We start from the raw sequence: 15265 nt of genomic DNA on the forward strand, positions 1-15265 counted from the left end.
AATAACACGAATCACAACGGCGAAGAATTTGTTATCAAAAATGTAGATAAAATTGCATTTTTAAATTCATTAATATTGATTATAGGCGTACTTATTTCATCGGCATTCATACCACATCTTCATTTTTTACATTCACATACATAATAGGCAATTAATCGTGTTCGTTTAAAAGTATGCTCAGAATTTCAATACCAGCTATAAGCATCTTTCATCATGGCCTTGATTATGTTTACATTTCAGATGGATATATGCCTCTCAATAAACAAGTTATGAACATTACTATTTTGAACAGTATTTACTCCTTTATGAAAGATGGACATTATAGACCACAAAATTGTGAAGCCGTACAAAAAGTAGCAATTGTTGTGCCTTACAGATATAGACAAAGACAACTCCAAGTATTTTTAAATAATGTGATACCAAGAATACACCAACAACAATTAGAATTTGTGATATATGTCATCGAACAAGTGAGATTCTTACAAACAAAATAAATAAAGGCAACAGTAGTATACCGATGTTCAAAACTCATAAATCGATAGAAGAAAAAAAACACAAATCCAGGTCACAAACCAAAACCGAGGGAAACGCATTAAATATAAGAGAATTACGACACAATATTCAAATGTAACACACACAGAAACGACCTAAGTTAGAAAAAAATCCCATGAGAATAACAAATATAACATCAAAACTATTTAAAATAAAATATTTATGATTGGGTCGCTGACGCGAAGTGTAAAACAAATGTACTAAAAGATCAGCTAAATGCCTACTTAAATTTAAATTATTTTAATTAAAATTTTATTATTTATAAACCATGACATTATGAAAAAGATACAAATAAAGGGACAATAAAAGCAACAAAATATATATAGACGATCATCGAAATGGCCAAAATAAAAATGGAAGTATAAAGGCCCTAAAACAGAAATACAAATAAAAAAAAACTATAGAAACCACGAAATGACTTCACCTCGATCAGGTGTTCCGGAAGAGTAAATAGTATTTGTTCCATCATCACAAACACTTTTAAAGGACATATACCCTCTATAAAGAATGTACGAGTATTTATTTACACAATGTTGAATACCAAACATTGTAGAAATCTGGTCTGCCATTCAATAGAGGTATACTGGCAAATATTGGATTCAAAGAGGCCTTGTCTGACATGGAATTCGACTGTATAGTTATTCACGACGTTGATGTTCTACCTGAGGATGACAGAAACTTTTACATATGTTCTGACAACCCAATTCACATGGCAGTTAAAGTGGAGCAATTCGGATACCGGTAGGTTCAAACAAATAGTGGTTACTTTCCTAAGCATACTTTAATTCCGTTATATTGTCAACGATGTTTGAACAAATCAAACAGACTTAATAAGATGAAAAGATACTACATTATTTTGCATCTTACTGCATTCTTTATAAGTTCATTCCAAGCTATTTGTCATTTCAACATGATGCACGTTATACTTATTCCAATTTTGTCAAACGATTTTTTTCTCTAACAAATCTAAGGTAAACAGTTCGTCTGAAAATTTCGAAATGTAAATAAGTATCCATTTGTAAAACAGAACAAAGTTAAGAAATCATTCATATTTATTCAGCTGTGTTTTATGAAGATCTCCTTTCAATTTTGACATGTTTTTATAAAGAAATACTGAAAGGGTGTAGAACTTTTAAATATGTTGATCTTAGTCACAAACCAAGATCATCACATTTATACGTGTACCCGAATGTGTGGGGTAAGGTTAATACATTATCTTTTTACTTTTTGAACTTTGTATGATGTCTACTTAAGAACACTAAGGCACATGTCGATAATAAGAGGGGTATCGTTTAGTCCCTATTAGGAAAACTGATTGCCTGTTCAAAGAAGTCCACCAAATGTCACAAATGTGTTTTCAATAAATAAAAAATCAAGAACCTTGGACATCTCAGTGCTGCAGAATTGCATCAAAACTATATTTTGTATTAACAAGAGTGAATTGTCGCTCCTAACTTACGATAAGTATTTGTATCTGCTCTGGTCTTTCTTTTGAATCCTTATTTCAATTGTACATCAGAGTGAAAGGCACGTTAAACGTGTAAGAAAAACAAGTACATATAAATAAGAAGATGTGGTATAAGGGCCAATGAGACAACTCTTCATCCAAGTCAAAATGCATAAAAAGTAAAAATTGTATGTCAACGTACGGCCGTCCTTCAACACAAAGCATGGGTTCACACTGAAGAAGCTTTAAAGGACCCCAAAAAGTTGTTTGTAAAACAATTCAAACAGGAAAATCAACGGTCTGATCTGTCTTTATGAGAAACGAGAACTAACATGAACCAGAACAACAAACAACAACCAGGGAACGACAGGCTCAAATGATGTCCTTATAATCAAACATTTCATGAAACAACCTTTCCTTCATGATTTCGTCAGCGAATTACCTTATTCAAAATCCCAACAGATAAAACCGTAAACTTGAAGTTGCAAAAACATACAAAAACATGAAATTACAAACAATCATCATGAAAGATAAGTAATATATAAGTTCTTTGTAATCTAACAAAAAAATGTATGGTTCAGAGAATATTTCATGTTTACTTTCATAAGTGTGGGAAAATAAAAAGCTAAAAAAGGAGCGATCAGAAATAGTACGTCAAAAATGCATACAACAACATGAACAGGACAAAAAAAATATCTAAATACAAGGACAGCCCACAAAACGTTTCACAGAAAACCGAAAACTAAGATCTACAATTTCCTTTCAAATACAGGCACCGTGTTGCAGACAGAATTTTGACCTATAATGATTTATTTGTTTACAGCTTCCAATCCCTGCTTGATAAAGTTGGACAAAATACTTAATGTAGTTGTTGTAATATGACATCATGTTATCCTAAAATTAACTGTAAGTATTTGAGGAAACAGGTTATAAGATTAAACTCTTGTCCTTCTAATATGTTCTAATTGCAGAAATACTTGATATCACTTGAATTAGCTTCATTATCTTTACTTTTGAGCTCTGTTTGAAGTTCTAGCCCTCGGAATATTTCAGATTACTGTATGCCAAGCTCACAGGTGGAATAACTACATTTTCAAAGGAGCAATTCGAACAAATTAACGGATTTTCCAATCAGTTCTTCGGATGGGGAGGAGAAGATGATGACTTGTATAGAAGGTAAAGTTATTTTCAGTAGAAAACAATAAATGTAACACTATTGGGAAAACAATATTCCTCATCTTTAAGATAAATCTTATTCTGTACAACGTTGTATTTTGACAAATTCCTGCTTTAAAGGATAACTCATTATGGCATCTGTATAAATGGCACTGTGATAAATAGTTACCAAAGGATATTAAGTTATTTTGTTTTGCTCAATCTTTACTTTTGTGTGAATTGCTTTGTTAATGTTTTTCGTCTCGATGTCATAGTGTTCTTTGTTGATATATACATTTTTCAATACCCCTTGGTATCTATTTATTTCTCTCTTTTCTCTGTTAGATAAACTTTTTAACATCACTAGAACACACCCTCAAAATTGTGGGCATTTAGAGCTTGGATGAAAATATGAAAACTGTGAATTTTGGTTAAAGATTTTATGACTGGAGATTTTTGGGAAAGGTATCAAAAGTCAAAGGTACTTGGTGGCAGAGCAATTTATTTTAGCCCTCTCCCTTTTTCCAAATCCGCTAATTGCAATGCAAGTGTGGTTGATAGAGATAACAAACAAATAGCCCAAACAGAGAGAAAAAAAAAGAATACATATCCCTATATGTATAGTACAGAATAATTTGAATTAAATAAACATATAAGTAGCCAAAAATGAAGTAAAAGTTAAGCATGTTATATATGACCGCCGCTGACGGTAAACTTGGAAATGATAGTAAAAAGCAAATACATTGCACACTTTAAATATAGTATATGTATCCGTAGTATACAGAGAAAGCGAAAACACATATGTCCTGTCTTCAAGCACCTAGTCTATTTATTAAAAGTCTAACTGATGAGTGAAACAATTTCGGGACGCCTTTGTCGTTTTCTTTCAAAATAACTCAAATGGAATAATCATAAGAGAGGATGACAAATACGACTATGCATGATACCTTTAGGACACAGAGGCATGATGATTAATTGATTGTGGAAGGAATAGAAGCGACACACAAAATGAGGTCTTCTCGTTTAATAGTAGAGAAGCTGTCATTGTGACTTGTCTCACTACAAGATTAACGCGGAGATACCTTTTTTTTTTGCATCTCCTTTTATTTTAGTCAGACAAAAGTTTCCAATCTACGTTTATTTTGTAGATGTATCGTTATTTACTAGCTTCACCTAGTTACTTTTGAATTCATATTGAAACATGGAAAATACGTTTGACCAACCAAACGATCCTATGATTCTGTAATGAGGAGTACCCAAATTGCATCCATGCTTTAGTTGTTCATATCCAGTTGTGTGTTATCTCTTCAAATATTTAAAACAATTTGACTTTAATCCATACTTAGGGGGATCCCGCTAACAAGTTTAACCCCACCACATTCTGTATGTATGTGCCTGTCCCAAGTCACGATCCTGTTATTCAGTTGTTGTCGTTTGTTGATGTGTTACATATTTTTTTTTCGTTTATAATTTGGACATAAAAAAGGGCCGTTAGTTTTCTCGTTTGATTGTTTTTACATTTATCATTTCGGGGTCTTGTATAACTAACTATGCGGTATAGGATTTGCTCATTGTTGAAGGACGGTGTCATTTAGTCTCTTGTGGAGAGTTGTCTCCTTGGCAATCATACCACATCTTCACCCTTTCCTAGAGATATCTGGGGAAACTATTGTAGAGACTCTTTCAACTAGAAATAAGTCTTGACACATTTTATGAAAGGTTGGCACTGATCCCATGTATATTTGGGGAATTTGTAAGGATTTTATGAACTTATTACTTCTCTCCTTTGTTCCTGACGACCGATGAGAACATAATGAGGTCTTAATTATCTTTTTCAATATTGTTTTAGAATAAAATTTCACAAGTATGAATTGCTCCGACCTTTTGAAGATTTCGGGAATTGTGGTAGTGTGAGTCACGTTCCTGCTGAAAAGAGCAATGATAGGTAAATATCAAATGGGTCATAATTGTGTCCTTTTGTAATTTTAGACAAATGGAATAATATTATTGATATCATATTCAAACCCTTTCTTCCTTTTAAAACTTAACCTCTGTTAAGACAAAATTCACAAACCCAACATTGAAAATCCGAAAAATGGGATGTAAAAACTATTGAATGTTGAACAAGGATAATTTTATGAATTTTGCCATGTAGAAATGTCAAAAAAGAAATTTTTTGGTTAACTTTTAAATTTCAAAAAACCATTATCATATCCGGCACCAGTTTTTCATTTATCTTAAATACGAATAAAAGAAGAAAACATAGGTCATACTTCTGAGACAACATATATTCCCAAAGCACAATTGACATTTGTCTACCATGTTAAAATGAGCATACAGTGTGTGACATAAAAGAATTATTTCTGAAATAACAGAATAAGAATAAAACAAGTGGCTCTATAGAGCCTGAATTGCTTATCTTTAATATTTTAATTTGCTTAAGGGTGTAAAATTTATCTGAGTGTTAATCACTTCACATTAGTAAGGAGAAATCATGTTTTTCAACGATAAAAATGAGTGTTAGTCAAACTGCTATATAGCCTACCAAACTATTCCTGTAAATTGAGCGGTTCAAAATTCTAGAATTTTTCAAATTTTTGAAAACAGGTCAAAATGAATATTTTGTCAAAACTTTATGAAAATTAAACAAGCCAAATATATTTTAGTACCTTTCTTCGATGATTATTTTTACTTTTCGATATTTATTAATGGATGGCTTAAAAATGCCATTTACATTTTCTTTGTATCTGTCATATTTTCTTCAAAAGCAAAAAAATGCATTTTACCCCTATGTTCCATTTTAGCCATAATTATGGCAAGCCGTTTTACTATTTATTCGAATTTCAAGATATCTCCTATAATATATAAGATATACTTTATAAGAAATAAGATATCTCCTTTAATATATAAGATATCTTATATAATTTCATTTTTATAAGATATCTTATATAGTTTATAAGAAATAAGATATCTCCTTTAATATATAAGATATCTTATATAATTTCATTTTTATAAGATATCTTATATAGTTTATAAGATATCTTATATAGTTTATCATATATCTTAAATATGACGTCCATCCATATCCGTTGCATCTCCGTTTAGCGGATATCTTATAAACTATATAAGATATCTTGTAAACTTTAGGAGATATCTTATGAACTTTAGGAGATATCTTATAAACTTTAGGAGATATCTTATAAACTTTAGGAGATATCTTATAAACTTTAGGAGATATCTATATTATACACAGACAAATTTCACTCACATCAATTTCACGTGAATTTAAATTCATGTGAATTTCACGTGAAATTCACATCAATTTCACCTCAAACGAGCTTATACGTGAAACTCACGTGAAAACAATTTTTGTGAGTTTCACGTGATTCTCATGTGAAACTCATGTGAATTTCACATGAAAATCACGTGAAAATTTTCATGTGAAATTCACATGAATTTTTAAAATAGAGTAATTCAAATAACATATAAATTTTCAAATTTAATTAAAATCATGAAAAATATCAAATTTTTTTGTTGTAAAATTCACGTGAAATTCATGTGAAAAATTTCACATCAGAATAATGTGAATCTCAATTCACGTGAAATTCACATGAACATTTTCACGTGAGTTTCATGTATAAGCTCGATTGAGGTGAATCTCACGTGAAATTTTTCATGTGAATTTCACGTGAGATTGATGTGAAATTCATGTGAGCTAATTTTGCCTGTGTATAAGATATCTTTAATGTAAAATAAGATATCTCCTAAAATTTATAAGATATCTTATATACTTTATAAGATATCTTGATAAGTTTATAAGATATCTTATAAAGTATATGAGATATCTTATAAACAATTTTTATATAAGATATCTTATATAATTTATAAGATATCTTATATAATTTATAAGATATCTTATATAATTTATAAGATATCTTATATTGTTTATAAGATATCATATATAGTTTATAAGATATCTCATATAGTTTATAAGATATCTCATATTGTTTTGAGATATCTCATATAGTTTATGAGATATCTTATAAAGACAATTATATAAGATATCTGATAAATTATATGAGATATCTTATAAATTATATAAGATATCTTATAAACTATATGAGATATCTTATAAACAATATAAGATATCTTATAAATTATATAAGATATCTTATATAAAAATTGTTTCAGCAGTTTCAAAGCAGAAGATTTTTTACAGGAAACAAACTAGATGAACAAATTGTGAAAAATTGTCTTTGAAGTGCAATTAGTCCTTGAGATTTTGGTTACATCAAACTTATTTGTAGATCTTTTTTTGCTGATCATTTTTGCTGTGTACAATTTATCTATAATTATGTTCAAGATAATATCTGAAAACTGCAAAATTTCCTTAAAATCATCAATTCAATGGCAATAACCTAAACATTAAAGAGATTTTAAGTTAGAAAACATGATAAACAAATTGTTTGAAATTGTATTTAAAGCCTCGGTCACACCTTAACGGATAGCTCTAACGGATGCCTAACGGAAAACTTTTTTTCAATTCGTTCATGTCCGTTAAACGTCCGTTCTTGTCCGTTTGACGTCCGTCCATATCCGTTGCATCTCCGTTTAGCGTACGTTTTATCCGTCGACGTCCGTTCTGTCCGGTGGAAATTTTTGAGCATGTTCAAAACTTTGAACGAACGTCCAACGGATAAAATGTCCGTTGAACGTCCGGTAGGCGTCCGTTTTGTACGGTACTCGTCCGTTTCGTATCTGTTTTGTATCCGTTACGTGTCCGATATACATCCGTTGGAGGTCTGGCAGATAAATTCGCCAACGGACTTCTAACGGACGTCTTACGGATAAAACGGATGTTGAACGAATGTGAAACAGCTTTTACCGGACGTATAACGGATAAAACAGATGATGAACGGATCTGAAACGGATTGGTCCGAGTGCACAGGTATCGTCCTTTGATTTTCGTTGTGCAGGACAAATATAGTCTCTAGTGTGGACAGTGTGTTACTTGCCAATTTTTTGTATACCCTTTTCAAAATTATTTTTTCACGTTTTATACCTCAAATAGCAAGTATGGGGATGACATTACACTGTGAATAAATTTGGGTCATGAATTTGAAAGTCAAGTAGTGATTTGGTCCAGCTAAAAAAACGTTACAAAATAGCCATTCTGAAGTTGTAAAAAGATTTCAAGACCCCCTTAACATAAAATTGTGCATATTTTGAGTGAGAGCTGATGAAGTTTTCTTTAATTGTGATATAATTTTTCCCAAAAATAGTACAACATACTGTAAAACAATAATATTCAGAAAACGCAGGTGCGATATTTTTAAATTTTCATTTATTGTCTATAGGAAATGCACTACGAAATGCGCAATTAGATTTCTAAAGGTTCATAAATTCTTATTATTCATAATCGATCTTAGAGTAAGGGCACGTCTTCACAATTAAGCAGCTTTTATTCAGACCAGACACTGCCCTTTGGCGGGATTTAGCAAACCAAAACCAGCTACACAGAAACATTTTGAATATTTATACGATTTACATGTCTTATTATTGTCGCCTTTATTTTTCCGTATATCTTGTTCATCCGTTTTCTCCGATACGCTTCCGTTAGGGGTCCGTTTTATGCGATACTCGTTCGTTAGATGTACGTTCGAAATCCGTTCTGTCCGGTACGTTTCCGTTTCTCGTACGTTGAATATCCGTTGCGTGTCCGTTATGCATTCGTTACGCGTCCGTTTTATTTGGTCAATACATCAATGGATTTCCAACGGATGCTTCAAAGGACCACTTTTATCTTTATCCGTTAGGCGTCCGTTCGTGCTATCCGGTAAGGTGTGACCCAGCTTAAAGGGTAGTTACTTTTTTTAAGTCACATTCTAGTTTTTTTGGGAAATTTTCCTTATCGTAATAAACAGACTTTAAGGTATTTTTTTTTATTCTGTTTATGAAACGTTTTGAGAAAATTTTGTATATGCGAAACATGCATCATGATCACTTACTTTTTTTTACACTTACCTGTCTATTAAACAAGATACAATATGGTTTACGCAAGTCTATATAAAAAAGAAGATGTGGTATGATTGCCAATGAGACAACTCTCCACAAGAGACCAAAATGACTCAGAAATTATCATCTATAGGTCACTGTACGGCCTTCAACCATGAGCAAAACCCATACCGCAAAGTCAGCTATAAAAGACTCCGATATGACAATGTAAAACAATTCAAACGAGAAAACTAATGCACATGATAAAAATCGTGTGTATCTTAACGAAAAATAGCTATGCACATGATAAAAATCGTGTGTGTCTTAACGAAAAATAGCTATGCTCATGATAAAAATCGTGGGTGTCTTAACGAAAAATAGCTATGCACATGATAAAAATCGTGTGTGTCTTAACGAAAAATATCATTTTCACTCTTATTATGCTGTCATAGATGTGAAATACTGCCGTGAATATATGACCGGTCTTCATTTTTTCACATTAAAGGACAGTTTGATCAGTTAAAGACTGAATGTGTCTGCCTCACAAAACTGTGTAAGACGGTGGAATCCTAAAACCAAAGACAAAAGTTCTAATTAGGCTAGTTCAACAGATATTGTTAGACCCCATATTATGTGCGAAACTAACTAGATATTATTATTAAATCTTTTTTATATTTATAATTAAATAAATCGAAAATTTTAATGTATAAAAGCTTAGTTATAGTAGCCCCGGTTTGAAGGTATGCTGTTATTTCTATGATGTTTGATAGTGTATAAGATGCTCAGTACATTATTATAACTTAATTTTTCAGGTTGAAATTTTTAAAATATACGTACGCAGTTTGGAAAAATGATGGGTTAAGTAATTTAAGGTACAAATTGTTGCGCAAAAAAGAGAAACAGTTGTATAGATGGATCTACGTTAGTATATAAATGCTAAAACCTGTTATTCAATTTGAGGAAGACGTAGACATCTTATGTACTGTAATAACGCTGTAATGAATTATATATATGCATTGTAATATGGAGGATTATATTCCAGGGGTAGATAATTTGCCAGAGCGCTAAGTTATTGATTTAAGGCAAATAGCTATGTAAATTTTTTGTGTAAATTTTTATTCAATGTTAATTGTTGTGAATTGAATGGTCGTAATCATATAAGTAATGACTACACATGTGTATCAACAAGAGGATCATCAGTTGTTGTTTTGTTGTATCGACCAATTTGAAAATATAAATAGTTTTAAAAATTCGAAGTCATTCGTGCCAGTGAGTAGGCAACTAAAAGTTTAACAACAGGATCAATAGAGCCAAAATACATCCCGGATCATTCAGTTTTATGCTGGGAATTTGAAAGTGCAGTTTGTGAAAATACCAATAAGCAAAGTTTAAATAGTCGTGATAATAGAAGTAATCATGTTGTTTATAATGTGAAAAATATGCCTGATATTTGGATGAATGATGACAATAGTATGAATCTTATTTAAAATTCATGTATTGCTAATATAGAAATCTGTAATGGAATTCAAGTTGAATAAGACAATATATACAATGATTTTATTAATGTTATACATAATGAGATGAATGATAAATTGGACAAAAAGATAAAAATATGAACAGTGTAAATAACAAAAAGCGCCGCTTTAAAAAACGATGGTGGACCGATGAACTAACTGTAACATGGAATTATGTATGCCTGGCAGAAAAACAGTATTTACATTGTACCAAAGTAAACAGTAACACATATTAACGAAAAATTTATGTTAATAAGCGAAAGGAATTTGATAAACTAGTTCAACAAAGTAAACGACAGTATTGGCCCGTTGTCAAGAGGAACTGCGTAAATTTAAACAAAAATGACCAAAGACAATTTTGGTGTAAAATAGGCAATATTGGTAATGAAAGACAATCGAAAATTCCAAATGAGGTGTTGCGAAGTGACGGATCCGATACAAATAACATGGACGATGTTTTACAGAAAATTTAAATGTAAAGAATGATTTTGTTTGTAATGATTTAGATGATTATATATTGTTTGATGACGTTTATAAGGTAGCAATGGGAAAAGTCCAGGTGTAGATTGTTTTCAGGCAGAATTATTCAAAAATTATGCAGTTATTTTGACTTTAACTAAATTGTTAAATATTTGTTTTAAATTTGGCAAAGTTCCAAATATGTGGAATAAAGGTATTAATATTAATCCTATTCCTAAATGTTGAACTACGGATCCTAGAGATCCATTATCATATAGAGGTATTACCTTAGCACCTTGTGCATATAAGCTTTATTGTGGCGTTTTAAATAAAAGGTTAACTGAGTGGTTAGACGAAAGGGAGATAATAAACGATGAACAAAATGGGTTAATTAAAGGTAGAAGTACAATAGATCATATCAGTACATTAACATCTGTTATTGAAAGTAGAAACAAATATAAACTGTCAACTTTTGTATCTTTCAATGATTTTAAGAGGAAAGCTTATGATTCTATTGTTAGAGTTTTGTTATTTAATAAATAAGGAAAACTGGGTGTTAGTACAAAATTTATGTATGCTTTAAAGGCTATTTATTCTAATGTAGAATGTAGTGTCAGATTAAATGGTAACATGACTGAATAGTTCAATGTAAATACTGGTTTAAAACAAGGATGTGTACTGTCAACAGTAATGTTTAATTTATTTATTAATGATTTAATTGATGATATAAAGTTGTTAGACATTGATATTAATATTGATGGTGAAAAATTATCTATCTTGCTGTATGCCGATGACATAGTTTTATTAGCAGAATATACTGAGGATTTACAAAAATTATTAGATGTTTTAAATGTATGGTGTAATCATAATAGTTTAAAAGTAAATTTAAGAAAATCAAATGTTATACATTTTAGAAATCCTTCTGTAGCCAGATCAGATTTTCAGTTTAGTTTAAATGATGAAAATATTGAGTATGTTTCAAGTTACCAATACTTAGGTTTATTGTTTTTAGACTACCAATTAATGGCAAAAGCTGTAGCCAGGTCAGCAAGTAGGGCATTATGTTTACTTATTGTTAAATGTAAAGCACATGGTGGTTTTCAGCACAATATCTACACAAAGCAGGGTAAATATACCCCAAACGATGCTGTGTCAGGTGGCATGGGCTGGAAACCACAATGTGTTAAACAGTGAACAAATATTTTTAGACGCTGGTTCAAATGTACAAAAATGGACAATAATAGAATTACAACATGTAATTATAAAGTTTTTAAATGGTCAGTGATGAAAGGTAGTTGTAAATTTTAAAAAATGGTGCTACAAAGTTATAGAGATTTTAAAATCCTTTGATTTTGAAAGATATTGTAAAATAAATGAAAATTTTCTTGATAGTTAAAGTATTATATCTCAGTTAGAAAAGAAAATATTTGATAAATAATTATTTGCTTCAGAAAATGCCACTGCGCCATCGCAGTGCTTTTTCAAAGTTTAGATGTGGTGTAGCACCACTAAAACTTGAAACTATTCGATATAAAAAAAATCTAGACGAAAGAGTTTGTTTTAACTGCAATATTTTAGAGAATGAAAAACATGTACTTTTAAATTGTCCCTTGTATGAAGATCTAAGACATGCTCTTTTTATTGATATATTGTGTCATAATGATATGTTTTTAAACTTGTCTGATGAAGAAAATTTTATATATATATGTTTAAAAATACCAATAGTTGTTATATTTTTGCCAAAACCTGCAATAACATTTTAACAAAGGGAAACAGTATTTTATATCATTAACTACTGTATTTGCAGTATTTTATAAAATGAATAAGTATTATATGTATTTTAATAGTCTCAAATAATTCTTTTAAGAATGGCACATACATATATTTAATTGTTTTAACTACGTTAACTGTCTAATTAATTTTATAATAGTATCGTGTTTTAATCATGCTGTATGTGGTGAGACTTTAATAAACTATTGAATCTTGAATCTATATAAATGCTAAAACCTGTTATTCAATTTTAGGAAGACGTAGACATTTTATCTATTGTAAATAGCGTTGTAACGAATCATATATATGCATTGTAATAGTCTCTTATAATTCTGTATAAAACAGCTGGCATTTTATTAAGACGAAATATTGTTAATTTATGAATATCGAATGTATATATGTACTTGTTGAGAGAAGAGACTATAATAAATAAAATTGAGAATGGAAATGGGGAATGTGCCAAAGAGACAACAACCCGACCATAGAAAAAAACAACAGCAGACTGAAGGTCACCAACAGGTCTTCAATGTAGCGAGAAATTCCCGCACCCGGAGGCGTCCTTCAACTGGCCCCTAAACAAATATATACTAGTTCAGTGATAATGAACGCCATACAAAATATTGAATTGAATTGAAAATAAAATATGTGTAAATTTCTCGATCCTAGAGACCGTAGGAATTTTTTTCGCAAACTTCGAAAACATCATTATACCTAAAAAGTCTATTTTCTTACCACCGGCCATTTGATACTTTCGTAAGGGATCGCCGAAATTCGTTTATCTTTAGGAGCTTTCATGTCATCACCCTAAATTTGTAAATATTTATATTTATACAAATATCAAGAATTTGTAGTATATACTCCCATGATGTCAATATACCCCCTTCCCACGAGGGGCATTCCTATAAACTCATATCAGCAGAAAAATGCAAAAATCAAAGTGCTGGTGTTTAAAGGTCATTCATTTGCATTGCATTGTTTGGATGAAACAAACTAGAAAATGCAGATGCATTCTTCAATAAGACGAGACATTGCTCTGACAAAAAAATAAAACTATGCAAGGACAATTGATGAATTGTGATAAGTTTTCCGTTTGTTAATTTCGATATTTGCAGAAAGTTTAAATTTGATATCTACTTTCCTTATTTACGTGGTATGATTGCAAATGAGACAACTATCCACCAAAGTTCAAATTCGATAGCCTTTCCTGATATACAAATAAGGAAATGTGGTATGAACGCCAATGAGACAACTATCCACCAAAGTTAAAATATATTAGAAGCAATTTTAGGCATACCTATAGCCTTCAACAATGAGAAAAAAATAGTAATCCTTTTCAGTCAATTCATCAAAGTTAAATTCAAAATAAAATGCAATAAATACGTATCTGTCCTTGAACAAGATATCACGCGTCAAGAAACCCATGATATACAAATACAGATGCAGATTTATTAGAGATTAGCCCTTACACCTCAAGGAGTGACATATATGGGTAATTAATGCATAGACCTTTTGAAAATTCCGCTCCTAACATTGCTTTTTCTGACCCACTCTATGTTTATGCATAACGGAGGAGGTGTATTTGTATGTGATTATATTCATTCTTGAATTGAATTGTCTCTAATCTGCTGTTACATGTATACTCAATCACAATTATCTGTAATATATAGAAACATACATACAAAGTGCCACCTCTTCATTGCTTTGGAATAAGCATGAAGAATATATTCATTAAATATCTAATTGAATTTGATAAAATGTAAAAAAAAACATCCCCGGGATCCTTACATTTTTGTACATTTTAGGTGTAAAAAATTAAACATTCAGAACACGGTACAACTATATAAGATATTGATATAAAAACCTACATCTCAATTAAAACTGAAAGGCTTATTGAAAACACATCGTTTAATGATATGGTCGCCGCGATATAGCCTTTTTGTGCTAATGTGGCGTAAAGCAACCAATAATTAATTCAATTATTTGTTATGCACATACTTATGTTTTGTCAAGGATGGTATACACCATATACTTTCTTTTCTATTTCAATAATTTAAAAAAAAATATTCTTGCGTAAAAATAAAAAAAAGTCTGGACGCACATCTATACTATTAAACGAGAAGACCTCATTTTGTGTGTCGCTTCTCTTCTTGCCACAATAAATTAATCAACACGCCACTGTGTCCTATAGGTACAGTGCATAGTCGCATTTGTCATCCATTCATATGATTATTCAGATTGAGTTATTTTGGGAGAAAAACGAGAAAAACTATTAAACGAGAAGACCTCATTTTGTGTGTCGCTCCTCTTCTTACCACAATAAATTAATCAACACGCCACTGTGTCCTATAGGTACAGTGCATAGTCGCATTTGTCA

General features: G+C 30.9%; 1 protein-coding gene across 1 annotated transcript; it reads left to right on the forward strand.

The window, feature by feature from the left end:
* Positions 1 to 234: 234 nt before the first annotated feature.
* Positions 235 to 12315, forward strand: LOC139484025 (beta-1,4-galactosyltransferase 6-like). Its single transcript, XM_071267748.1, has 5 exons — positions 235 to 470; positions 1106 to 1293; positions 3053 to 3175; positions 5004 to 5099; positions 12036 to 12315. Exons 1-5 carry the CDS (start codon positions 249 to 251, stop codon positions 12313 to 12315), a joined length of 909 nt encoding a protein of 302 aa, XP_071123849.1. The 5' UTR covers positions 235 to 248.
* The last annotated feature ends 2950 nt before the right edge of the window (positions 12316 to 15265 follow it).

This window comes from Mytilus edulis, chromosome 8, assembly GCF_963676685.1.
Source record: "Mytilus edulis chromosome 8, xbMytEdul2.2, whole genome shotgun sequence".
Lineage (NCBI taxonomy): Eukaryota > Metazoa > Mollusca > Bivalvia > Mytilida > Mytilidae > Mytilus > Mytilus edulis.